This window comes from Sander lucioperca, chromosome 17 (genome assembly GCF_008315115.2).
Source record: "Sander lucioperca isolate FBNREF2018 chromosome 17, SLUC_FBN_1.2, whole genome shotgun sequence".
In the NCBI taxonomy this organism is placed as follows: domain Eukaryota; kingdom Metazoa; phylum Chordata; class Actinopteri; order Perciformes; family Percidae; genus Sander; species Sander lucioperca.
In genome coordinates, this window is record NC_050189.1 from 26,845,639 (window position 1) to 26,872,582 (window position 26,944).

General features: G+C 41.4%; 1 protein-coding gene across 1 annotated transcript in view; it reads left to right on the forward strand.

The window, feature by feature from the left end:
* Window positions 1-26,944, forward strand: part of LOC116052928 (junction plakoglobin-like) — a 142,346-nt gene that overhangs the window by 85,420 nt on the left and 29,982 nt on the right. The window contains exons 6-10 of the mRNA XM_031303775.2: window positions 3,453-3,654; window positions 6,685-6,829; window positions 6,915-7,018; window positions 8,589-8,708; window positions 13,604-13,822. Of these exons, the coding sequence (XP_031159635.1) occupies window positions 3,453-3,654; window positions 6,685-6,829; window positions 6,915-7,018; window positions 8,589-8,708; window positions 13,604-13,822 (790 nt within the window). The remainder of the gene's footprint in view (window positions 1-3,452; window positions 3,655-6,684; window positions 6,830-6,914; window positions 7,019-8,588; window positions 8,709-13,603; window positions 13,823-26,944) is intronic.

Below are 26,944 nucleotides of genomic sequence, written 5' to 3' on the forward strand. Positions count from 1 at the left end.
GTGGTTGAAGGAATGAAAGAGGGACGCTGTGTTCGCACGGTCCAACAAGTCCTTCACCGCTGGTAAACTTTGAAAAATCCTGTTTTGCACGGCTACATGTAAATGGGAATATTAGTAGAATACTCACTTTCATTAGCCATGTAAACAGCTTAGTCGGAATATTGTCTTTTTCGGAATAAGCGCAAAAAACGGAATATTAGTGATTATGCTAGTTTCTAACTTAAGACGCTGTCGCCACTCCCCCAACTGGTGCCGTCAGACACCGCCTACCAAGAGTCTGGGTCTGTCCGAGGTTTCTTCCTAACAAAAAAGGGAGTTTTTCCTTGCCACTGTCGCAATAGCTAATGCTAATGCTTGCTCTTGAGGCAACCACTGTAATAGTTGGGGCTTCGTAAACTACAGAGTTTGGTCTAGACCTGTCTCGAGATAACTCTTGTTATGATTTGATACTATAAATAAAATTGAATTGAATTGAATTGTCTGATCAGAGGTGCAAGGTGCCGTCGTGATAGTTTTTTTGGGGGCATTTTAGGATTTCCTCCTGTAGAACACTCTCCCTGCGCCTTGGTGTGTATCACGCTAACTGAAGCCGGCCCCCCCACGAGATCATGTGTTATACCCAGGGTGAAGCCATGAGCACGCTCCACCTGCTCTGCCTGAGAGATAGAGGAGACACATATTGCAGCCTGCTGGTCATCACAGGGGCTCCAACAATGTTAACGCTTGGCGACACTCGAGCAGCCGTGGAGGAACTAGCCGAGAAAAAGAAAGCACCCCGTCCGATCTGGTGTGACCGGAGAAGCAGAAATCCAAAGTTAGCTAGTGCCCGACAACAGAAGCTAGGTAAGATCCGTCTGCAGACAATTAAGCTAACTAACAATGATGCGAGATATGCTTTGGGTGAGAAGAGGTTTTTGAATGGCGCTGTGTCATCCGCACACACTTTTTATGGTAGGTGGCGCTACCTGGTGCGGATGGCGTAATGAGATAAGTGCTTCTGAGGGTCGCAGTAAGGCTTGCTCCCCATAGTGAGACATCGAAACGATTATTATGAAAAAGAACTTGGCATATACAGTAGCATCTTCAGATGGCCCTGACAAAAAAGTTATCAAAAGGATTTAGCTCACTTCAAAACATTTCAAATTACAAAAAGAATTTTGTAGCTAGTGACCAAAACACCAATTTTAGCATATGTCATCCAAAGTAAATGCTGTCAACTTACAAACAAAAATTTGGCAAACACTGGCCATTAAGGGGCGCTACAAATATGAAAAGTTTATATCTCATGAAGGGCTCAAGCGAATTTTAGAGGGTACGAGCACAAATACGACTTCAAATTTACAGGGTAGATGTGCAATGCATCATACACCTTAAATACCAAAAATTACATGTGGACCACCAGGTGGCGCTATAAACAAAGTAGACATGTTTTGGCCTATTTCTCCCACATTCCACATGGCACATTTGAAAACCTTACACACGCGTTCCTTGAAGAAATCGTAATCACATGACGAAGGCCACACACATTTCCGCGCAGTTCTCCTCCCGCAAAATCGCAAAATGTGCAAAACCTACTTTTTCAAGCTCCTCCTGGGGTTTTCGCCCGATCTGCCTGAGATTTGCATATAACATCTTCAGATGAACCTGAGAAAAACATATTAAAGTAATTATGCTCAATTCAAAAAATTTGCAAATTGCGAACAAACAAATGTTTGTAGCTAGCGACCAACCAAGTAAATACTATCAACGCGAAACCTAAGGTTCTTGTTTGCCATGCCACTCTGAGGCTCTGGACCAAACGTGGTGAACAATGTCCATTAGGGGGCGCTACAAATATGAAAAATATGTATCTCATGAAGGACTTATGCGATTGTTATGAAATTTGAAGGGTACAATCTAGGGCCACTCCTGAGGCCACGCCTACAATGTTGTACTGTAAAAATGGTGTGGCTGGAATGAATGTAAAATAAATGTGGTAAGCTTGCATTTTCAATTCACTATAGACCTTGCACTTCACATGTTGTAATATTTCCTGACATTTTCCTTGCCGCTGTCTCACTTTGGGTTCTACTTTCTCTCGCGTCTTGCATGGGAGGCTTGGACCCCATCACAACTGCTTGCAGTTCAAGTTACTATTACTATTCTATTTAAACTCTTTAATGCACAGATTAAAGGAACTGGTGGGATTACATTTCACTAGAATTTTACCTTGATAACATGGGACAAGTAAAATATATTGATTGATTATCCTAGACAGAATCATTTACTTGATATAAACTCTCTGTTCTGTTAAAAATCTATGAAACAAACTAATGTAAATGTTAAAATTTGACAGCGACCATATGTACAAAGACATGGGGCTGAATACCACTCAAGACTAAAGAGAGATATTCTCACAGTCCAGCTACATAAGGTGGTCCTTATCCCACTGGGAAGCTTGTGTTGGGGCTGCCTTATGAACTCCATTCTCTGAGAAAATCTGTGAGATGATGTTGAATGACCCAGAAAAGCTTTCAAGTGGACCTTGCTACATAAGACAACCCGTGATGCTGCTGCTGTTTGTTGCACTTTAGACACCAAAAATACTTTTTTCACCAAGAAAGTTCATTCTTGGTCTTGTGAATAGCAGTCGGACAAAATAACCTAAATAGAAGGTTCACCTACTACCTTTTTTTTTTGCAGCTTTCAACCACTTCTAATGTTATCATCAAGGAAAAGAATTGTTGACTATGTTGTCTTCCAATGACCCAAGTGTGGAACTTCAGTCACATAATAGCAGGTGGTTGTTTATAGGGAAGATGGTGACGTCTGTCTCTTTTCAAAGATGCTAATTAGCAATAGCCACAAAGTACAGCTGAGGCTAATGGGAATGTCATTAGTTTTTCAGCTACTTAGTCATTAAGTATTGGATTTTTGACATGATGACAACACTAGCTATAAGAGGATCAGCAAAGTTCATACAATTCATCCTGAGGGGAACACGACTGTCTCAACCAAAGGTCATGGCAATCCATCTTAAAGTTGCTGAGATACAGTATTTCAGACTGGACACACCACAAAGTGGTGGACTAACTATCTACCTATAGTTAGGTTATAAGTTCAAAAGGTTGCTGATCCATACTAATGTCCCATTGCTTCACCAGGTGCTGGCATTTCCAAGTTTTTAAAGAACACTCACTAAACACACACACGCACGCCACACGAGCACACACACACACACACACACACACACACACACACACACACACACACACACACACACACACACACACACACACACACTTCAACTGCTCAATTCTTTTTCACCCCACTTCCTACAACCTTATGAATAATGAGATATTGGTGGCTGATAGAGGCCAGTAAAGGTCATAGATTGCTTAATGCCCCTTGAAATTAGTTCATTTTATGAAGTCTCGATATCCTTTTCTCTTTCTCTCTTCCTCCTCATGCAGTTCACCGGTGGAATCAGTCTTATTTTATTCTATCACCACCCTCCACAACCTGCTGCTGCACCAAGAGGGGGCCAAGATGGCGGTGCGCCTTGCTGATGGCCTGCAGAGGATGGTTCCCTTACTGAAAAAGAGCAACCCCAAGTTCCTGGCCATCACCACTGACTGTCTGCAGCTCCTGTCATATGGCAACCAGGAGAGCAAGGTGAGGAGAGGACCTTAAAGTGGACCTATTATATAGCCTTTTCATGTTTGTATTTTGTGATTCTATTAGAACATGTTTACATGCTTTAATGTTCAAAAAACACTTTATTTTTCTCATACTGCCCATGACTGCTGCACCTGTATTCACCCTCTGTATGAGACGCTCTGTAGGAGTGCTGCCTCTTTAAGCCCCCCTCCCGAAAAAGCCCAGTCTGCTCTGATTGGCCAGCGCATGTCCACAAGCCTCTGAGATCTCCGCTGTGTAGATTCACTCCAGAGCCTGAGATTGACAGCAACGGAGTATATAGCAGGACTTTCTACCCTGAAAAATCACCAGTAAACCAAATACTACACAACCGGACATGTTCTAGCAGTAATGTGACCCGAAATTGGGGGGGAAATTAGCAACATTGGCCGCCAAGATTACAGCTATCTGGTGTTAGCACGCAGCCACTGTTGTTAGCAGTGGACACTAATAGAATCAGAATCAGAATCAGAATCATTCTGATTCTATTAGTGTCCACTGCTAACAACAGTGGCTGTGTGCTAACACACGTTGCTAGCAGTGGACACTAATAGAATATAGCAGCAAAAAGTAACAAAAAATAGCCGGTGCAACACAGATGTCTTCTTACTTGATAGTTTCATTACTTAAGGTGCAAAACAGTGATTAACGTTTCGATGTAGAGTTACATCTTCATCAGTCCTTGGAGAGAATGGGCAATGAAGCCCTTAATAAGAATCATCAACAGATGCGTAAGGGGGGGCGTGTTAGCTGCCTGAAGATACACCCATCTCAACCAAGGTGTTACACTCAATCAGTCATTAAAGGGCAAATGCCCACACACAGTTCAAAAGTGATTAAAAAACAATGTTGATAAGTAACAATGTTGATACGTAACAAATATAAAATGTTCACAATACAATGGAAATAAAAGTATATTCATCTTAAATACTATACTTTAACATATTTTGACTTTAGAGAAAGCAAGTTAAATTAAATTCTTCATTTAAACCTAGAGGTTCTAAAGTGCCGAGTGTATGTATCCAGAACGCTTCCCTGCATAGAAGTTTATTGAATGTGAATGAATATATTGAAATGATATCACCACCCCTGGATGGGGGTATGATTTTCTCAATTCCCCAAAACCTCAGTGATGCAGTGGAGCCATGATTGGCCTGCTTATAATGCCTCGCCATGGCATATGTTAAATTCTGGGTACGAATAGCTGTCTTATGTTCAGATATTCTTAGTTTGAGTTGACATATTGTTTGGCCTATATAAGCCAGTCCACAGGGACACTTTAGAAGGTACACTACATGTGTACTGTTACAATTAATAAATGAAGAGATGGAGTATTTCTTGCCAGTGCGAGGATGTGAAAATTCCTTCACATTGGTCGAGTTAGAGCATTGCGCACAGTTACCACATTTATAGAAACCCAAGGGTGGGTTGGGGAGCCAAGTGGTCAGAGGTGGATTAGACATATCTGAATGGACCAATTGGTCACGAATGTTGCCAGCACGCCTAAATATAAACCTAGGCGGATTGGCGCATATGTCTTTGAGTGTTGGGTCACTCTTCAGAACATGCCAATGCTTGCGAATAACATATTTAATTCTTCCTGTTTCTGGAGTGTAGCCGGTCGAAAAAAGTACTCTAGGTGTTGTATGTGACTTAAGTTTTTTCTTCAACAGTGAGGCGCGATCTGTACTAAGAGCCCTGTCCCATGCTTTTGTAATATCAGATTTGTCATATCCTCGTTCAAAACGGTGCGCTAAATGGGCTGCTTTTGACATAAAATCAGTTGCGGTGCTACAATTTCTTCTGACTCGCAAAAACTGGCCCACTGGTATGTTGCGGACTAGATGAGACGAGTGATTGCTGTCGGCTCTTAACAGGGTATTCCTACTAAGGGGTTTGCGATAGACGGTGGATTGTAAAATATTATTTACGTCCTTAGAAATAGTAAGATCTAAGAAATCAATTGACTGATTATTACATTCCATAGTAAAGGACAAATAATCTGTGGAAGAATTTACATAATAAGTACCCTTCCATAGTAAAAGAACAGTGTCTACATATCTGCACCACAGTGATAATTTGGAATGAAAGGGGTTATTTTCAATATTGTTTATGTATTTTTCTTCCCATAAACCCATCACCAAACAGGCATAAGACAGTGCAAAAGCACTCCCCATAGCAGTCCCTAGAAGTTGTAAATAAAATTTGCCAGAATATTTAAAGAGATTATTAGATAGAATGATCTCGGCTAGATTTACAAGAAATTCTGATGGAGGCAGAACATCAGTGGGACGTTTAGCGAGGTAATGCGACATGGCTTGTAGGCCTGTGTGGTGGGGTATGCATGTATAAAGACTTTGCACATCCAAAGACACAAGAATATCATTGCTTTCACAATTCCAATCATTAATCAAATTCAAAACATCAGTTGTATCCCCAAGGTATGATGGAAAGCTGTGAACGTGTTTTCTTAAAAAGAAATCAACAAATTGTGAGAGAGGCTCAGTGAGGCTTCCTATGCCAGATACAATAGGGCGCAAAGGAGGGTCATCAAGTCGGAAAGGTTTCAGGAGTAATGTGACTCGGAATTGGGGAGTATTTAACAACCCTGGCAGTCAAGATGACATTTCACTGCCGTTAGCATGCAGCTTAATGCCACAATGTTAACACCGCAGTAGCGTAAAAGAAAAACACTCCAGTCCTGCCTGGCTGGAGCAGATGACCAATCATAGATGACTGGCTTAATGTTACATAAAACTTAGCCGAGAGAAGAAAAAACGGTTTAAACCAGAGTGTTGAGAACAGTTGGAAATCTGAACATTTTAGCTCACGGGGATGTCTCTGAAATACGTTTACCTCATTATTTTGTTTTGCCGTGTTTTGGCCACGTTTAACATGAAAATCCAACATTATGACATTATACTAGATATGACAGGAAAAGCGCAAAAGCATAATAGTTCCACTTTAACAACAGAATTACCCCTACTACTTCCTGTTTCTTTTCAGCTGATCATCCTAGCCAATGGAGGCCCAGAGGGTCTGGTGTTCATCACAAGGAACTACAACTACGAGAAGCTCCTGTGGACCACCAGTCGTGTTCTTAAAGTGCTCTCTGTCTGTCCCAGCAACAAGCCTGCGATAGTAGAGGCTGGTAAGTCTGCATCCCTGATCATGAATGTAGGACATTCAGTGTAGAGTGTAGATCTCTGTATACATCTGTTTATATCTGTGTCCAGGTGGTATGCAGGCTTTGGGCCAACATCTTACAGGTTCTAGTCAGCGTCTGATCCAGAACTGTCTATGGACGCTCCGCAATCTGTCAGATGCTGCAACCAAACAGGTACATATTGATTCACCTTCTACTAATACTAAATACCACTAGCTAGCGTGGATTGACACATACCATGTCATGGGTTCTGCTTTTTTTTCCCAGTGTTCTCCTCCCAGTTTAACCTGGAACTACATTTAGGCACTGCTCAGGGGGGGATGTACTAGAACAGTTAATTTGCGACACTGCAAACACAGCAATTACTAACGCAGTACTTGTGTTTAGCTAAGCACTGCAAGGAAGTGAATCTCTATTTACAGACGATTTTCAAATTTTTGTAAGTGTTTGTAAGTTTTGTTGCCATTTGTAAACTGTAAATTGTGTGGACAGTGATGGGTGGTACATTAATAGTTTTTATTACATTTCCCACTAAGGTTCAGGTTACATAAGCATTTTCATAATCATGTAACTTTTCTAGTAGTGAGCTTTTTCTTCGAGGCAGTTCGACCAAATGCCAGTCATGCGTCCATGACTGTATATTGCATTTTTGTCATAAAGATGATTTAACTGGCTGCCCCGGTGAATCATCTGGTAGAGCGCATGCACCATGTATTAAAGATGAGTCACAGCGACCCAGGTGGATTCTAGCCGGGCCTTTTGCTGCATGCTGTCCCCTCTGTGTCTCCCCTGCCTAACCTGTCTCTCCAAGCGGTAAAGCGTATAAAGCAAAAAAAAAAAAAAAAAGAAAGACACGATTGCGCTGCACTCTCGTAGTTTCTCCACCAGATTTTTCACCTGCTTCTCTACTAGTCTTCAGTTGTGAATCGAGCAGCTGGCTGGTTTGACAGCTGGTCTGGTTCCGGTCTCATTCCCTCTGCTTCATTCTGTCAACCTCCTACCGTGGATTGGACCCTTCCATTAATTTAATGATACTAACGTTAAGCAATATCACATATTATTAAAATGAAGGCATTACATAAAATGTGAGAGAAAATAAAAATAAAAAACCACACAGTGCTGGCTCATAACAATGCTGCTGATGCTGGCTGCAACGGTTTATAAAGGCCAGCTAACAGGTGTCAGAAATCAGGGGATGATGGAGGGAGAGTTCCAGGTTACTTGCAAAATATAGCATTCAGAGCAGCGTTGTACACAAGTGGTTGTGTTGTCAGTAGTTTTTTCAATATTTTTTTTTTTGGTACTGATACATACTGAACAGCATATATCTGAATTTACAGGCCTGCTAATAGCTTACTTCCAGTGTTTCGTCTTGTAAACATATTTTTAAAGAAAACATTTGCACATCCAAACAATTCTTCTGTGCAGGTGCGTAGGACAAAAACAAAAACTTGAAGAAAGAGAAAGTCCAACATACTGCTCTTGCTGCAGCATCACCATTTATTTAAGAAAACTAACGTTTCGGTCTCTCTGGACCTTCGTCAAGAGTATGTCTTGTAAACATAAAAATAAATTTGTTACATTTATTAAATATGAGATGGAACTAATTATGTATCCTTTTTAGCATCACTGGCTTAGTTGTAAGACTGTTCCTACTTACTACTGTGTGGAGGCTTAAGCCAAGCTGTCAATGATTTGTCTGTTCTCTGTCTGTTTGTCTGTCTCCACTGGTCTCTCACTGTAGGAGGGATTAGATGGTCTGCTGCAGATATTGGTCACCCAGCTGGGCTCAGATGACGTCAACATGTTGACATGCGCAACTGGCATCCTGTCAAACCTCACCTGTAATAACTCACGCAACAAGGTAACCATTATGAGATGGCACACTACATGGCCACATGTGTGTGGACATCTGAACATTTCTGCTATACTTGATAGTTGAACATGTGATTCACAAACAATGGGTATTAATCTACTGCCATAACAGCCTCCACTCTACTGGAAAAGCTGAGAATGACATATGTATGAATTGTATTAGTGAGTACAACCCCAACAGGGTGATGCAGGACCCCAATGTGAAGTGGCTCGCTCTACATTATCCCGCTTATTACATGACTTACCAAATAAATCAATAATTTGACACAAAATATTGATATAAAGACAATTTTATTGTGTGGGTGGGTGCTGGTTGATGTCTTTCCCCTTTTTCCAAAGGTTTTTAATTACAGATTTAAATACCTTGTTGCTGGATTTGAAGGTAGCACAATTCATTATGTCAAACATTGAGAAGTGCTGACATATTCCAGCCCTACAGTAAATGCTACGTAACTGGCATTATACCATGGTCTAGGTGAATGCTCGATTCTGATTGGCTGCAGGGTGTCCATAAAAAAGTGTTATAGGACACCTACTAAAGGAGTTCTGTTTACTGTTCTAAATGAATGTGCTACATTAAAACAAAAAGGAAATGTGAATCTGTCATTTCCAACACTGTGGTGCTTCAGTGCCCCGTCCTCTCAACACCACAGGATGGCGCTAACACATAAGCTGCAAAAAGTAAGTTGCACTGCCCCTCTGAACTGACTTTGTTTCACAGAGATTAACGTTATCTCACATATTGTTCACTGTTCAGGTCGCTACTTCAGGCTGCAGCCGACAGTAACGTTACACATTGCGGATAAAATTGTTCGTAAAAGTCGTTATATTGTTTTGGGGACAATGACATGGCTGGATAGTGAGCTTGTCTTGATGTTAAACATACTGTCAAATTATTTTTACTGATTGCCAACTGTACACAATGTTATTGATTTTGGATCTTGCTAGCATAGCGTTAGCTGAGCTGAAGGGTTCTACAAGCTGAGCAGACTATAAATATCTCTGGTTGCTAAGAGTGGCAAGTCGTATCTAAGGTCCGTTCTATTCCCTGGAGCACTGAACAATGTTTGCATTGCATAAGAATCTTATAGGATGGGAATGATTGTTCCAGGGAAACAGAGTTATTGTTTGGAAAAACTTTAGATTTCGATTGTAAAACTAAAAATATGTTATTTGGCAAGTGACCATGGTATAAGCGGGTTAATGCCCTTCGAGGTGTCCGTTGTTAGGTATTAATGAACTTCGGCGGAGGCCGCCTCGCCGTCGTCCATTAATACCTGACAATGGACACCTTGTTGGGCATTAACCCTTACATATAGTATGTTTTACCGTTGGCATTTCTAATAGATGCATAAAATGGTTGCAGCATCTGATTAAGGTTCATGTGTTAGGTCTCTTTTACAACTGCAGGTCCTTTATTTGGTCTCGAAAAAAGGACAAATATATCCACTGTTGCCTTTTAATAACAATAATTATTACAGTAATAATAATAAATGTATTGATACAGCTCTGGTCCACTTTGTGTTCACACAGCCTTTTTATTTACAAAGGAGTAAACAGGAAGTCATATGGTTGGACAGGTAACTCATTTATTGGACAGTTTTGGTGATGTCATCCTGCATCGTCAGTACTATATGGATTTATGGAAGAAATTCTAATTCTACGCCTGTTCTCCATTATCATTATCATCCATTATCCCCCCCTTACTCTCTGATTCTGCTTGTGAGATGTGGAAAAAAAGAGGCATCGTCACTGTAGCAGACCTATATATCAATAACACTTTTGCCATCTTCGTCCAGCTGAAGGAAAAGTTCCCTTTCCCACCTGCACACTTTTTTCATTACCTCCAGAGAAGAAATTACATCAGGACAAATGTACCACATTTGAATCAATGCCAGCCCCCATTGAACTTTATACTCTTATGAATCAGACTCCTGACTCCAAAAAATGTGTCTCTTGATTTGTTGACCTGTTTACAGCATTTAACCCAACTCCCACACAAAATGTAAAGGAAGCATGGGAAAAGGACCTGGGTGTGACAATTACTGATGAAAACTGCAGTACATGGATTTAACTTGCACATATGTGAAGGCACCATTAATGCTGAAAGGTACATACAGATTTTGGAGCAACATAAGCTGCCATCCAAGCAAAGTCTTTTTCAGGGACGTCCCTGCTAATTTCAGCAAGACATGGCCAAGCCAAATTCTGCACATGTTACAACAGTGTGGCTTCGTAGTAAAAGAGTGCAGGTACTAGACTGGCCTGCCTGCAGTCCAGACCTGTCTCCCGTTGAATATGTGTGGTGCATTATAAAGCGCAAAATACGACAACAGAGACCCCAGACTGTTGAGCAACTGAAGTCGTAAATCAAGCAAGAATGGCAAAGAATTACCCTCTTCAAGGCTTCAACAATTAGTGCCTTCAGTTCCCAAACGCTTATTGAGTGTTGTTAAAAGGAAAGGTGATGTAACCCAGTGGTTAACATGCCCCAGTCCCAGCTTTTTGGGAATGTGTTGCAGGCATCAAATTCAAAATTAGTCAATATTTGCCTAATAAACAAAAAAAACAATAAAATGTATCAGTTTGAACATTGTATTCTGTTTTTATTTAGGTTTTACACAATGTCCCAACTTCATTGGAATTGGGGTTTCTAACAGTGCTTTAGCACTATTCCTCTTGCGAAATGAAGCATGTTGTATAGTGCGCCCCCTGATCGCAGCCTTTAAGGCCTCCCATGCCACCCCTGAAGACGACACTGAGGACCAATTGATCGCCAATTAATCTTTTAGCTCAGACCTAAGCCATTCTATATTTTCTGGCTCTTGGAAAAGGGAGGAGTTAAGGTGCCACCTATAAGAGCATCTTCTATCACTTTGAGGCAGAGGATCTAGGCACACCCACGCATGGTCAGAGATTATGATATTTCCTATCACACATCCTATAGCAGAGGGAGCCAGTGATTTGGACAAAAAAGTTTAAAAAAAAACGTTTATCCTAGAATATGTCTTGTGCGCTGATGAAAAAAATGTATTGTCTATCCCAGCTGGGTTCAAAATTCCCCAAATATCAACCAAGCCTAAAATCTCACCCATCCTCTGTAATGTGAGAGAGGCTCTGGGGGCCCTGCGTGCTGCAACCCCACTGTAGTCCAGAACTGGATCCATTATCAAATTGAAATAGCCCCCTAGAACAATATTGTGGTTCCCTACAGCTTGTCATTTCTTTTCCAAATCTATAAAAAAAAAAGCCTGATCATCTACATTAGGTGGAGAAACGTACAGATCTTAACTTAGATGACATAACTATATATTAAAATATTAAAGCCATCTTCTGAGCACATATCAAATACAAAGTGGTGATGACTAAACACAACTAAATCCCAAATACTCACAGTCCGTCATCCGTTCTCACTTCACAAGCTCCGTCTCCCATGCACTGCTAAAAAACTGCAGTTGAACTGAAAAAAAAGTCCAACCAGAGTAATACAACAGGAAATATGTCAAAGTAGGATCCCAGCCAGTGACTCACATTAGCGTCAGTTTGTCCCATGAGAGAGCCGAGAAAAAAGAAAAACAGGCAACGCAGCCATCAGAAGAGGCTGCACATCATTTTAAGTCCCTCTGCGACAAAACACACATATTTTCTATGAATGCCATCCCCTTTCGGGGGCATTCAAATGTCTTAACTCAGCTTCTATTTTAAGTTTGGCAGGATACAGGATTATGAATCTCCCCTCTCTCTCTCATTAAGCTTTTCTTTCACTCCTTGAACCTGTTTCGCGCTTTATCTGCTCTGGAGAAGTCTGGAAATAGCATTATTTTGTTATTCTGCCAGGATAACTTGCCCTTGATTCTCGCCGCCCACAACACCAGGTCCTGATCCAATGATCTTAGGAATCTCGCCAGAACGGTCCTGGGTCTGCCTCCTGCCTGGGGTTGCTGGCTGGCGGTTCTGTGTGCACGCTCAATCTCAATCTCTCGCTCAGTCTCCAGCAACTTCCGAATCAGCTCTCCCAAAAACTTCACTGCATCTCCTCCTTCCTTACCTTCGGGGATGCCCACAAAACGGACATTATTGCGTGGGGATCGATTTTCTAAATCTTCAATTTTTTTCCCAGAGCATGTGGATCTCTCTCTTGCTAGCAGCAGGGTCATCCCATCTCTCCCTCTCGACGCGGCTCTCAACCTCATTCATTCTGGTGACCAGGCCGGAGAGGATCGGTCCACAATGGAGTGGCGAATTTCCTTCAGACCTTCTAGCTCAGCTGAGATTTTCTCTAGTGCTGCTAATATTTTACCAATATCCGCCGGTGACATGTTGTTATTTTCTTGATAATGACAGACATGTGGAAACCAAACTAAAAAGGTTAGGTTAATGTAAAGCCTTAGCTCTGTTTGACTCCATGGAAACAATCTTTTTTACTTTTTAAACTAATACTGTATGTATGTTACATATGTGTTATAATCACCTTAATAAACATTCACAGAAACTCCTAGGATTAGAGGTTCTGCGTGCCATGCAGAGCTTTTAAAAGCTAGTTACCTCTAGTCTCCTTGTGTCTTGATAATTATTGTGTGAAAAAGGCCCATGCAGGTTGGGTGTGTGTGTGTTTGTGCTACAGTGTTTAGGTATTGAAAGATTTAAGTTTCTGTGTACAGTCTTCATCTCGAACACTCTGCTCTCTGAAAAAAATCGTATTGATATTTACTGTTTTGTCATTGCTTTCAAGCCTGTACACACAAACACACACACATATGCCATTAATATATTGTTTTTTTTATCTCCATGTTTTAGAAAATGAATTTCTGTCATGTTGGAAGTCAAGCTTCACTGCACACCTGCATTTCAGACCTCTCTTCTTTTCTACCTGTTATCCCTCAGACTCTGGTGACTCAGTATGGCGGTGTGGAGGCATTGATCCATGCCGTGCTTCGAGCTGGGGAAAAAGAGGATGTTGCTGAGCCGGCAGTCTGTGCCCTGCGTCACCTCACCTCTCGCCACCAGGACGCCGAGCTGGCCCAGAATGCTGTGCGGCTGCACTACGGTATCCCAGCTGTCGTCAAGTTGCTGGGGCAGCCGCACTACTGGCCTGTAGTAAAGGTGATGGGAGGCAGTGGTTTGTATTGGTACACCATTATCATGCAATGGAAATGGTAATAGCATTGACAGTGTTCATATATATATATATATTTGTCAGCTAGTCTGATACTGAAGACAGTACTTCAGTTTTAACCCTACTACACTGAGACAGAAATACAAGACATACACACACATACACACACACACACACACACACACACACACACACACACACACACACACACACACACACACACACAAACACACATACGTACAGTACATAGAAAGAACAGTTAGAAAGCAACCACAGATAAGCAAATGCACACACTATGACACACAATTCCCATCATGCTTCACTTCCAAAACACTTCAGCTGTGACAACACCCGCTGGCACACTGTGTCTCTAGAGAGATAGGCACACAGACAGGTAACAGAGAGAGACACACTCAGAGCTCCAGAGACAAAGCTGGTTGTTTTGTTTCACAGAGAGGAAGAGATACTGAGACTAAACGGCACATAGAAGAAAGTAAGAGAGAGAGAGAGAGGACTGACAGTAGCTGGGTTTCAACCGAAGTCAAATTAAAAAAACACATGCAAGCAGCCCCTAGAGGTTCATTAATGTACAAAACAAAGGTGTTGGAGGAAATGACCAACATCCTGGCAATATAGCAATTTCTAGAGCCTTCCTATGGAGCCTGGAGTGTGCCAACAGAATAATTATCGATACTAATCATACACAGTTTGTAATCACAACAGTTAACAAACTGATACATTTTACAAAACTATTATAATATATATATAATAATAATTGAATGAATGTTTATGTCGCATTCTTCAGCTGTCCATTTCACAAACGTGACGCAAAAGATACGCTTCGATATTAATCAATACAGCTGTCTACACTGGCCATGTAACAGTTCACATTCCACTTGCGTTTTAGGTGCGTAACTGCAACCCATAGCGTCTCTTTATGGTTCAAGTCTATTTTCTTCCATCTTGGTGCAAAACATTAGGATTGGTCTGTAAACTCTGCCAAACAGCATCAGAATTAGGGTTGAGTACTGAGACCCAGGTGCTAATACGGCACCAGTGTCTTAACGACCGCTATCTACCAGACCAAATAGCAATGCGGATTCTAGAGCCTCATTTCGATGCCACTTAAATGCCTGTGCTGCCCTCGATTGCTCCGAAAGGGACGTTAGAGGCAACAGAAACATCGCTGCATATGACTCTAGTTAACATTACACTTGACAGCAGGTAACGTTAGCCTACCTACCAGATTAAACACGGTTCAAATGCTGACAGCTAAACGGTGTAAAGTGTGACCGTATTTTACTTTAGAGGATTCCAACGGCGAGACCTCCAACAGTCTGCAGCTGCCGTTGTCGGAAAAACATCACATAGGGTGCGTTTACTTTAAACTCACCTTGCCAGCCTCGTGGTGCATTCAAAGTTATTGTAAAATACCCTTTTCCCATCTAGTGGTTGTTTTGTCGTTTACCAGCAATTTACTGGTGAAATAATTTGTTGTCATTACATTTTTAATAAATCATTTCATTTTGAACATATAGCCTTAGCAATAAACAAACTGTTCTTAAATATCGCCGACTGTCATTTAGTATTCCGTTTTAAAACAGTATTTTTAAAACGGTGCCGGTGCCTAAACAGTGCCTGATACGATATATATATATAGTATAGTATCGTATCAGGCACTGTTTAGGCACTGGCACCGTTTTAAAAATATTGTTTTAGCACCATTATCGGAAGAAATCCAAACGATACCCAACCCTAGTCAGGATCCACAGCAGTATTGTGACTGAAAGCTTCCTGTGTACATGCTGACAGAGGACTGTGGCTCCTATTAGCTTCAAGGCTGTAGTTGCAAAAAAAACAAATGTACTGAATTTAGCAACTTTTTTTCAAAGATGAATACTGAAAAGCACCCATTAAAAATTGCTACAGCTGAGGCTGATAAGAATGCTGTTTAGCAGGATTTTGGTCATAAACCAAAGTCTTGGACACATTTCCAATTCCACTTGATGATGGTGCTGGAGTAAAAGTTAGAGGATCACCAAAGTCATTAGGATACTTTTTCTATAAACCACAAATACTGTATCTGTACAAAGTTTTGTCAATCCAAGAGATGTTGAGATATTTAACAGGGTAAGTTAAGTCGGGTAGGTAACTTGGATTCATTTTAGCTCTAGCTCTTAGATATCTGGATCACTGGCACTCTCCTCTATCCATTCATACACAGATAGCTGGGGCGTGTTGATGACCTGTGGATGCACAGACAAAAAACTCAAGTAATTTCTAATTGTATAAAACCTTTGTTTTTGTATTTTCCCAGGGCTTTTTTTGAAAAGTACAGTACAATACATGGCATGTCTAGTACTGACTGTGCCATAAGCCTGCAAATAAAGGAAGAGAAAACAACAAACACCACCAGTGGTTCAAAGTGTTAACTGGAAGCATCACAGTATGTTTGCAATTTGTGTCACAAATTCTCTTCAGAAAGGAATTCTGTTCACCCCTCCAAATCAACAGCCAGCGTTCAGAAGGTTGCTGCTGCTAAAACAGTAGGGAGCTTATTGACAACATGGATTAAGGTCAATTTGCTATTGCATGGATTTTCTATTTTACTGAAAAATTTGACCTGCTGCTGTCAGTCAACAATGTCCTAAGACAGATTTGGTGGACATTTTAAATTATTTGTTTGGTGGTTTCTCTCTGATGTGTAGGTTTTGGCATAGTGTGAAATGAAGAAATCAAAACTGGCCGCTGTGTGAATGAGGTAAATTGCTTTTTGTTATCTGCTGATATTGGCCATATTTCACACTGGTGGATGAGGAAAACAAAGAAATGCTCGTGGCTACATGTAATGCACCGACTAATGGCTTCACAACCACAACAGAGACTAACAAACAGCAGTTACAGCATGTAGGACATTTAGGAAGCCATGGTGGGGCAGATAAAAACAGCTAAAAAAAATTTATTGAACAAAGCCATTTCCATCTTACTATTTTCAGAAGGAAAACATTCAAATGTGCCACTTACATTCAACTATTGCAGTGTAGTGTGCCATATTATGAAAATAATATCACAGCTATTTGTGCCATTTTTTGTGGTAGTTTGGCACCCTGTGGTCTGAAAAACAAGACGATATCGAGCTTTACATGTGGAGCTAATAGTAATTTGCTATTTGGTGACATGCTGTTGTAAAATATCTTGTGTCACCTCCAGTGTACTTTGACATTTTTATGATATTCCATATGTTTAAGGTTGTTGCTAAAACTGGAATATGACGTATGACTATATTAGAAGCTGCACATACGTCATTCTCCAAGCTTGGGTAGTTAACTAATTTAGGTGTAGTTAGCTAGCTTAATTTATTGCATTAGCGGTTACTCGGTGCATCACCCAGACAGCTGCCTCGCCAGGAGGAGACAGTAAAGAAAAGAGGAAATGAAGAGAGAGTCTGCTAATCCTTGTCTTATTTTATTTGTGGTCTGAATAATGGTAAATTTATCAAATTAAGTGCCTTATGTAGGTTTTCCAAGAAACTGTAGCTGCAATCTGGTTGTCATGGTAATGGATCACATCAGACTATTACCCACACACCCATTTTCTATTTGAGAAATCTATGGTGCTAAAACAGTCTCATAAGTATTTGCAACTTGTAAAACACAATGCACAAATGAATGCAGAGTGATTCGTATCTGTAAATCTGTGTTGTATCTGTGCCTCTAATTTGTGACTTCTAAGAAACACAATACAAATGAATGCAGAGCGATTTGTATCCGCAAATGCACATCTGTCTAATTTGTAACTCGTATTTCATCATTTGTAAATTAACTTTAGTATTTTTCAATGTAAATATATTTGTAAATCTCCTTCTATTTGCGTGGTCACAAAACAAGTCACAAACAACTTATGTGTCAAGTGACGATCCCAGCACTCTCCAATAGATTATGTTATAGCTTCAGTGACAGTTTGCTACTTTTTGGAGCGTGCTAACGTTCACGTTCTTGAACAGCTTGAACAGCGATGCTAACTTAGCTCATTAAAGTCAGCCTGTAACGTGGGCTTTGCCTGGTCTTTGTATGGAATTGGCAGTCTGAAATGTTATTTAGCGCTGCGTAAACCCGTCGGTGATCTCGGCCGATATTATTGTCTTTTAGTGAGCCCAGTTGTAAAAAATGAAGTTACTTACTGTAACTATTACCTGTCGTAAAGGATTACATTTTCATAGTCAGGACGTTAAATGGACTTAGGGTTTGACCCTTTTACATGCATTAAATTAGACACATCACCTGTGTAAACAGTGCAATTACAGTGTGTGTGAAAAAACATGTTATATAACACTTAAGAAGCCTTACTACTGAACTTAAAAATAACCAAACCCTGCTTAGAAGTAAAGCACTTCATTCATAGTCAATGAAATGGAAATATAAAATGTGTATACATAATGTACAGAGTAGCAGATGTTAACTGTCCAGATCATGTCTTCCGTCTACTGAAGATGTGTCAGCTGATAATGTAGGCTCTCAGGTCACAGAAGTCATCCTGTGGATACTGAGGGCCAGATGTACGTACATTTGCGAACGTAGCGTTATCAGCGCCACCAACCCACAGAAAGCGTACGCTGTGATACTTCAGCTTACGTCGTATTTACCAAACTTGCAGTTCATCGGGTAATCAGCGCCTTTTTCCACCCACTATACAGTAAATTGCGCGCATTTAAACACGTTAAGTACTTGTGCGATACGGCTGAGTGCAGACTGCGATATTCCCATTGCTGATGCTATGACTGTTTGAAATGATCCTGATGCCAATATTTGTAATGTAGCGAGGAGTTTTTAACAACTGCTGGAATGGAATGTGAACGCTGGGTCGGAGATTCAATGTCATCTTTGATTTCTTCCAGTAACTGTAATATTGCATGGCTGCTTAATCTGTAACGTTTAATGATTTCGTGTTCACTCAACTGAAAAAGTGTGATCCTTGTGGCAAAAATCTTTTCAGCTCGTCTCCTTGGCCTATGGCTTCGTCTTGCTCGGATTACTGCTGCCATTTCACAGGGAGGCATATGCGAGGAAACCTGCTTCCTGATTTACACCTGCTTTTAAGAGGTGGAGAATTTTCACCGCAAAATAGAGGCGCGCTTTCACAGGCAGTTTTTGTACATACCGCGGAATACATAATTAGGCGCACTTTACGCTTGACACTCCCATGAATGCATATGCACGACATGGAAAAGTGCAATTTGCCATTTTCAGTTCCCACGACAGGCAGTCGCTTTTACCTCAGTGCGGCCTGTTTGTGCGTACCTCGCCATGCTTATACAAAAACAAATACGCCTGAAGTGGGTGCAAAAGCGGCCCTGAATCTTTTCTGATGCTGCTGTGTTGTCTTCAGACCATCACTTGGCAGAAGCCACCTGTCCCACAATACCTTCATACTGTGAGGAGAGTCTTGTGGGTCCAGGTAAACCTCGTCAAACAGGTGTTCAGGACAGCATCTGATCAGTCAGATCTGTAAAACATGGCAGATTCAGTGATTAAACTATCATTTTTGATCAGGGTGTACAGCTGCACATACATTTTGTCTTACAGGAGAAGCGTGTATTTAACCCGGTGCATGGTAATTACTGTAGTAATAAACATGGTTACAATATGTCAAGCAAATTATTAGGGCCCGAGCACCGACAGCGGCGAAGGCCCTATTGAAACTGAAGGAATTATTTTCTGCAAATTAATTGGCTTTTTGAGGGGCTTAACATATTCAAAAACTCACCAAAATTGGCGTTCGCGTCAAGTCTGGTGAAAATGTACGTATTTTAAGGGTTTCGGGAATAGGCGCACAAAAATGGCTCGCTAGCGCCCCCTACAAAGTTAAAGAAATTGAGCCCCTGCAGTACGTTTAACGTAGACTCACGAAACTTGGTAAACATATGTATCATGTCACGATGTACAGAAAACGTCATTGGAGCCATACCCTTAACCCAACAGGAAGTCCGGCATTTTGATTTCAATGTTCGAAATTAGTGCGATTTTGGCCATTTCCACATGTCGTACTTTAACGAACTCCTCCTAGAGATTTCATCCGATCAACTTCAAATTCGGTCTGTGCCATCTTAAGACATTAAAGATGAAAAGTTGTTAAAAGAAAAACGTTTCGTCATAGGGCGTGGCCGTGGCGGGGCGACCATTTTGTGCGTTTCGCCATCAAAACAGGAAGTTTCTGTAACTTGAGTGTACATTGTCCGATTGGCTCGAAACGTTTCAGGATTCATAAGAGTCCAACCCTGAGGACAAATAAAGGCCGATATTTACCTAAAGTCATAGCGCCCCCTAGTGGCAACAGGAAGTAGGCCTAAAAGTCAAGGTGCTATACTTTAACGAATTCCTCCTAGAGATTTCATCCGGCGGATGTCAAACTTGGTCTGTACCATCCCAACACCTTAAAGATGAAAAGTTATTAAAAGAAAAACTTTTCGTCAAACGGTGTGGGCGTGGCATGGTGGCCATTTTGAGTGTTTAGTGATGAACGAGAAAGTGGCTGTAACTACAGTGTACATTGTCATATCTGCTTGAAATTTCACAGAATCAACAAGAGTCCAGGCCTGATGACATATACAGGTCAATATTGACTTTTGGTCATAGCGCCCCCCGCTGGCAACAGGAAATCTGCCTTATATGACAAACATCATCCGATATAAATGAAACTTAGAATGTGTGGTCTACATGTGATACTGAGCCGGCCCCTATACTATAACCACGCCCACGTACTCAGGCCACGCCCCCTTTCTTAACATTTGAACCGTTTAAGGTAGAGTCTTGTGTGAGGTGTCATTGAACTCAGCAGAGAGTTCCTTCTTCATTGGTGGTGGTTTACTCCGCCCCCTATGCTTAAACCACGCCCCCTTTCATAACATTTGAATCGTTTAAGGTAGACCCTTGTGAGGTATCATTGAATTCAGCAGACTTCCTTCTTCATTGGTGATGGTTTTGCCTGCCCCCTATGTTTAAGCCACACCCCCTTTCATGAATGCTGACCCATCTAAGATAGTCTTGTGTGAGGTGTCATTGAACTCAGCAGAGAGTTCCTTTTTAATTGGTGATTGTTTGACCCGCCCCCTATGATTTAGCCACGCCCCTTTTCACAGCTAATGAACTGTATGACGTAGAGTCTTGTGTGAGGTATCGTTGAACTCAGCGGGGAGTTCCCTTATCATTGGTGATGATTTGCAGTGTCTGAGTGCCGCGCAAATGCACAGTCGCAAGGAGTGGCGAATGCCGGAAACCCTGACGCACACAGAGGCGCGAGGGCCCGTCCATCGCTGCTTGCAGCTTTAATTAAATTTGTATTCTTTATAGTTTAACCTGCAACATCATCTGAAATCTGTAGTTATGACAACAGCTATAGTGTAAAACATGATAAATACATTTTTATTCTGAAATCTTCAGGTGAGAGAGACTCCTTTAAAAATGGCTTAACTTTGGAACCTTATTTTATACATCCCTGTTATGGACAAGCATGACATGGTTGGTATCAATGGATTCCTTAGATCATTTAGTTTCATATGATACCAAATATATTCACTGGCAGTGCTTAATAACATTTCAGACTGCCAATTCCATACAAAGACCAGGCAAAGCCCATGTTACAGGGCGTTACAGGGACATTGTTGCAAATGCACTGCAACAATGATGCTGAAAACATAGATGTAATTTATTTGATGACAAAGTCCTAATGATATCAACTTACCCGGAAGAACGTCAAGTAGAATCTACCAACCGTCTCTGAAACATTTGACAAGGCTTCTTCATAGTCTTCATGTAGTTAAACAGCGGTTGGCATCCATAAGTCTTGCATTACCGCCATCTATTGGAGAACGCTGGGATCATCACTTGAGACAAAAGTTGTTTTTTACCACCACAGTGCGTCTCAAAAGTACCCACACAAATAGAAGGAGATTTACAAATATATTTACATTGAAAAATACTAAGTTCATTTACAAATGATGAAATACGAGTTACAAATTAGGCGCACGGACGCAGATATGCATTTGCGGATACAAATCGCTCTGCATTCATTTGTGTATTGTGTTTCTTACAAGTCACAAATTAGAGGCACAGATACAACACAGATTTACAGATACGAATCACTCTGCATTCATTTGTGCATTGTGTTTTACAAGTTGCAAATACTTATGAGACTGTTTTAGCACCATATAAATCACCAATCACTTGCCCTTTCTCAAACAGTTTTTAATGACAGCTTCTGAGATGATTTGGTGTAACAAACAATCTGGCCCATCAGGTTAATTTAACTTCATTAAATGTCAATGTATACAGTACACACTAAAATCACAGAGCCCTTATGTCAAAACCAACAATAAGTGGACAGCACTTTGCAGCCTGTGCATAAAAATACATGTCCAAAGGAAGGCTTAGTGCCAATTGGTAGTGATGTTCAAATGAAGCTTCATGAACCATTAGTTGTATTTGTTGACCCCACTAGATGATGCTCTTGATTTAAAGAAAAAGGCTCAAGGAATGAAAACTCAGTGTGCTTTCAACCCTTTGTTGAACAGAGAGCACCATCAAGTAGGCTCCAAAAAAATTAAGAAAATGGTTTGTAAAGCTTCATGAAGCTTCAATTGGCCATCATTACCACTTGGTGATGAACCTAATACTGAATTTAGAATAGTTTTTTAGAGCCACTATCCCACGTTCTAAGATGTGGCCTGGAACTTATCACGGACTGCTCTTTACCTCAGGGAACAAGGAACAAAGGAACTGATTTTTTAATGCAAAAAAACGTTATGCTTCATTAACACAATAGGAAGAATAAAGCTTAGAGCGGAATCGCTACCCACGTTTGGGAGGAGCGACCATGTGGCCATCTTGCTGAGGTCAAAGCTTGTAAACAAACTGTGGTGCATGCCCCCAGTGACAAGTGAGGTCAGGAAATGTGTTCAAGGCAATTAGAGGCTGCCCTACAGTCTGCACTACACAGCGTAGTCTGGAGCATGTTCCAGGACACCACTGTCAACGTCACAGATGACATAAAGGGATTCATTGAATCTGTGTTAGATTTAATTTGTAAAACAACAGAAGCAACTGTACCCAAAACTACAGTTACATCATTCCACAACCAGAAACAATGGATACCCAGAACTATTCTGAATGCCATAAACACAGGCACTGCTGCCTACAAGTTAGGAATGCAGTCTGGAAACATGAAATATGTTGGTTGATCATGATAAATGTGATACCAAAAACAATTATAAAGCAGCAGCTTACAATGTGAGAAGAGAAGTAAAGGAGGCAACTACCATTCCTGGAGAGCAACCCCAGAAGCACATGGCAAGGTCTAAGAACTATGACAAATTACAAGCCCAACCCCTCCTCCTTGTCAAGTGCTGATGCATTATAACATGAATGGTGTAGGTGGAGAGAGAGCTACATTATTCTCCAACATCGACCATAAAATGCCAGGTCTTCATGGTGCTATATTTACTTATGTATGAGCAGTAGAACATGTAGCATAACCATCCAACCAACTCGTTAGTGGAGTCTGTTTTGTGTGTCGGTCTGAGGAGGGAGGAGACTGCAGCGGCACTTCTTTAAGTTTATCTTTAAGTCATAACTCTTTGTTACAGAGTCTATAGCAAGTGAGCTAAAACCTTAAAGAAACCTGCTACAGTCTGTGCAACGTCTGTCTTCTAACAATACCAAAGTAACAGCCTCTGAATTTAATGATCATCCCAGCCAAGTAGTTGTGAAAGGAGATGTCATCATGCCTGCTGAGATATATATATATATATATATATATATATATATATATATATATATATATATATATATATATATATATATATATATATATATATATATACATATATATATATATATATATATATATATATATATATATAGAGAGAGAGAGAGAGAGAGAGAGAGAGAGAGAGAGAGAGAGAGAGAGAGAGAGACCGACCAGGCCGAGCCTCCCCCTTGGGCCCGATCACACTTGAGAAAACCAAGTTGCTCTAGTTTCAACTTCTCTTCTTGTTCATTCTCAAAGCATAATATAACCAGTCCACTCAGTCTCTCTGCCCCACTATAACCAGTCCACTCAGTCTCTCTGTCCCACTATAACCAGTCCACTCAGTCTCTCTGCCCCACTATAACCAGTCCACTCAGTCTCTCTGCCCCACTATAACCAGTCCACTCAGTCTCTCTGCCCCACTAAAATCAGTCCACTCAGTCTCTCTGTCCCACTATAACCAGTCCACTTAGTCTCTCTGCCCCACTAAAATCAGTCCACTCAGCCTCTCTGCCCCACTAAAATCAGTCCACTCAGTCTCTCTGCCCCACTATAACCAGTCCACTCATTCTCAACGTCCCACTATAACCAGTCCACTCAGTCTCTCTACCCCACTATAACCAGTCCACTCAGCCTCTCTGCCCCACTAAAATCAGTCCACTCAGTCTCTCTGTCCCACTATAACCAGTCCACTCATTCTCAACGTCCCACTATAACCAGTCCACTCATTCTCAACGTCCCACTATAACCAGTCCACTCAGTCTCTCTACCCCACTATAACCAGTCCACTTAGTCTCTCTGCCCCACTAAAATCAGTCCACTCAGCCTCTCTGCCCCACTATAACCAGTCCACTCAGTCTCTCTGCCCCACTATAACCAGTCCACTCATTCTCAACGTCCCACTATAACCAGTCCACTCAGTCTCTCTACCCCACTATAACCAGTCCACTCAGTCTCTCTGCCCCACTATAACCAGTCCACTCATTCTCAACGTCCCACTATAACCAGTCCACTCAGTCTCTCTACCCCACTATAACCAGTCCACTCAGTCTCTCTGCCCCACTATAACCAGTCCACTTAGTCTCTCTGCCCCACTATAACCAGTCCACTCAGTCTCTCTGTCCCACTATAACCAGTCCACTCAGTCTCTCTGCCCCACTATAACCAGTCCACTCAGTCTCTCTGTCCCACTATAACCAGTCCACTCAGTCTCTCTGTCCCACTATAACCAGTCCACTTAGTCTCTCTGCCCCACTATAACCAGTCCACTCAGTCTCTCTGTCCCACTATAACCAGTCCACTCAGTCTCTCTGTCCCACTATAACCAGTCCACTCAGTCTCTCTGCCCCACTATAACCAGTCCACTCAGTCTCTCTGTCCCACTATAACCAGTCCACTCAGTCTCTCTGCCCCACTATAACCAGTCCACTCAGTCTCTCTGTCCCACTATAACCAGTCCACTCAGTCTCTCTGCCCCACTATAACCAGTCCACTTAGTCTCTCTGCCCCACTATAACCAGTCCACTCAGTCTCTCTGTCCCACTATAACCAGTCCACTCAGTCTCTCTACCCCACTATAACCAGTCCACTCAGTCTCTCTGCCCCACTATAACCAGTCCACTCATTCTCAACGTCCCACTATAACCAGTCCACTCAGTCTCTCTACCCCACTATAACCAGTCCACTCATTCTCAACGTCCCACTATAACCAGTCCACTCAGTCTCTCTGCCCCACTATAACCAGTCCACTCAGTCTCTCTGCCCCACTATAACCAGTCCACTCAGTCTCTCTGCCCCACTATAACCAGTCCACTCAGTCTCTCTGTCCCACTATAACCAGTCCACTCAGTCTCTCTGTCCCACTATAACCAGTCCACTCAGTCTCTCTGCCCCACTGTGCTCCTCAAAATTTTGCAGTGACATCAGGGATTATTATCAAAAAAAGCAAAAAGACCTCACACACCTCACTGAAAGTAAAGGTTCCTCACTGTAAGCAGAAGTCACCGCAGGAGGATCGTGGATGTATTAAATTAATTTCATACCAGATCCCAAAATGGCCTTTATTCAGTTCAATGGAGTTGCTCGCTTGGCGCATACGCCAAAAAAGCTTCTAAGCTTCCGGATTTACATCGTGATATGCGATCCACAGAATATGTGCAGTAGTGTTTCTTCTGCTGGCCCCGCCCTGTGAGACAGACTTTACATTGTGGTGACGTCACAGGTTTTAAATCGCTTTTCTCGGCTCGAGGGAAGTTTTGCAAATATCAAAAGTCCATGAATTTAAAATTCCTAATAGAAAGAGTCATAACCGACCTTGTTTGCAGTTGCAGTTCGAGCAACAACAACAATTTACTCACACACATACACACAAATCTACATGTGAACTGATTTGCTCTCATTGCCTAAATTTGTTCAATTTGCATTGGAATGCTTCACTTTGTGTGTGTGTGTGTTTCAGATCTGCTGATCCAGAATACACTAAAAGCCTCTTCACTCGCAGTGTAGCATGACTCAGATTTTGTCATTCAGATGTGCAAATTAAACTTAATGTTTGAGTTAAAATGTCAAATTTCACAGTTCATCTGCTCAGTGCACTGCTGCCCCCTGCTGGGGAGGTCAACACAATAACAGACAGACTGGCAGTAAAAGCCACCCATATCTATAGGGCGCTGTTGCATTGAGATGTTTGGTATATTTTATTAAAGGATACGGTGGATCTATATTCTTCTGAAGGCCAGAGTATGCTTTAAATTAAATAGTTTACAATGTGTTGTCTGACTTTTTCTGAAGGCAACAGTGTTTATAGCTGATTTGAATGGAACACCCTCGTGGTGGGATAAAAAGCCTGTCGTCATTGAGCAGGACCACTGCAGTTGGCAGCGGCAAAACAAGCTACAATGTAACGTTGATGAGCAATTGCGCACCTTCAATTTAAATCAACTAAAACTGCTGTTTTGCCACTGACATGCTCAGATTATTGTTCTAAGTGTCTGACAACACTATGGATCCCAACAGTGGTCGACCTTTTTGTTAAAGAGTAAGTTCTTTTTTGTTTAACATAAAACAGCCCTGAAATCACCATCACCAAACCCACCAAACTCCATTTAAATGAACAGTAATTTTATCATTATAAAACACACTTCTTTCAAAGTCTACAGAAACTAAATAAAAAGCCCTCGAAAGCCGTCTTGGTTCGTCCTTCCACTGTTCCAACAATCACCACTCTGGTTTGTTTGTGATAAACCCTTAACCCTTGTTTTGTCCTCGGGTCAAATTTGACCCTTTCTTTTATATCAGAAATATGGGTT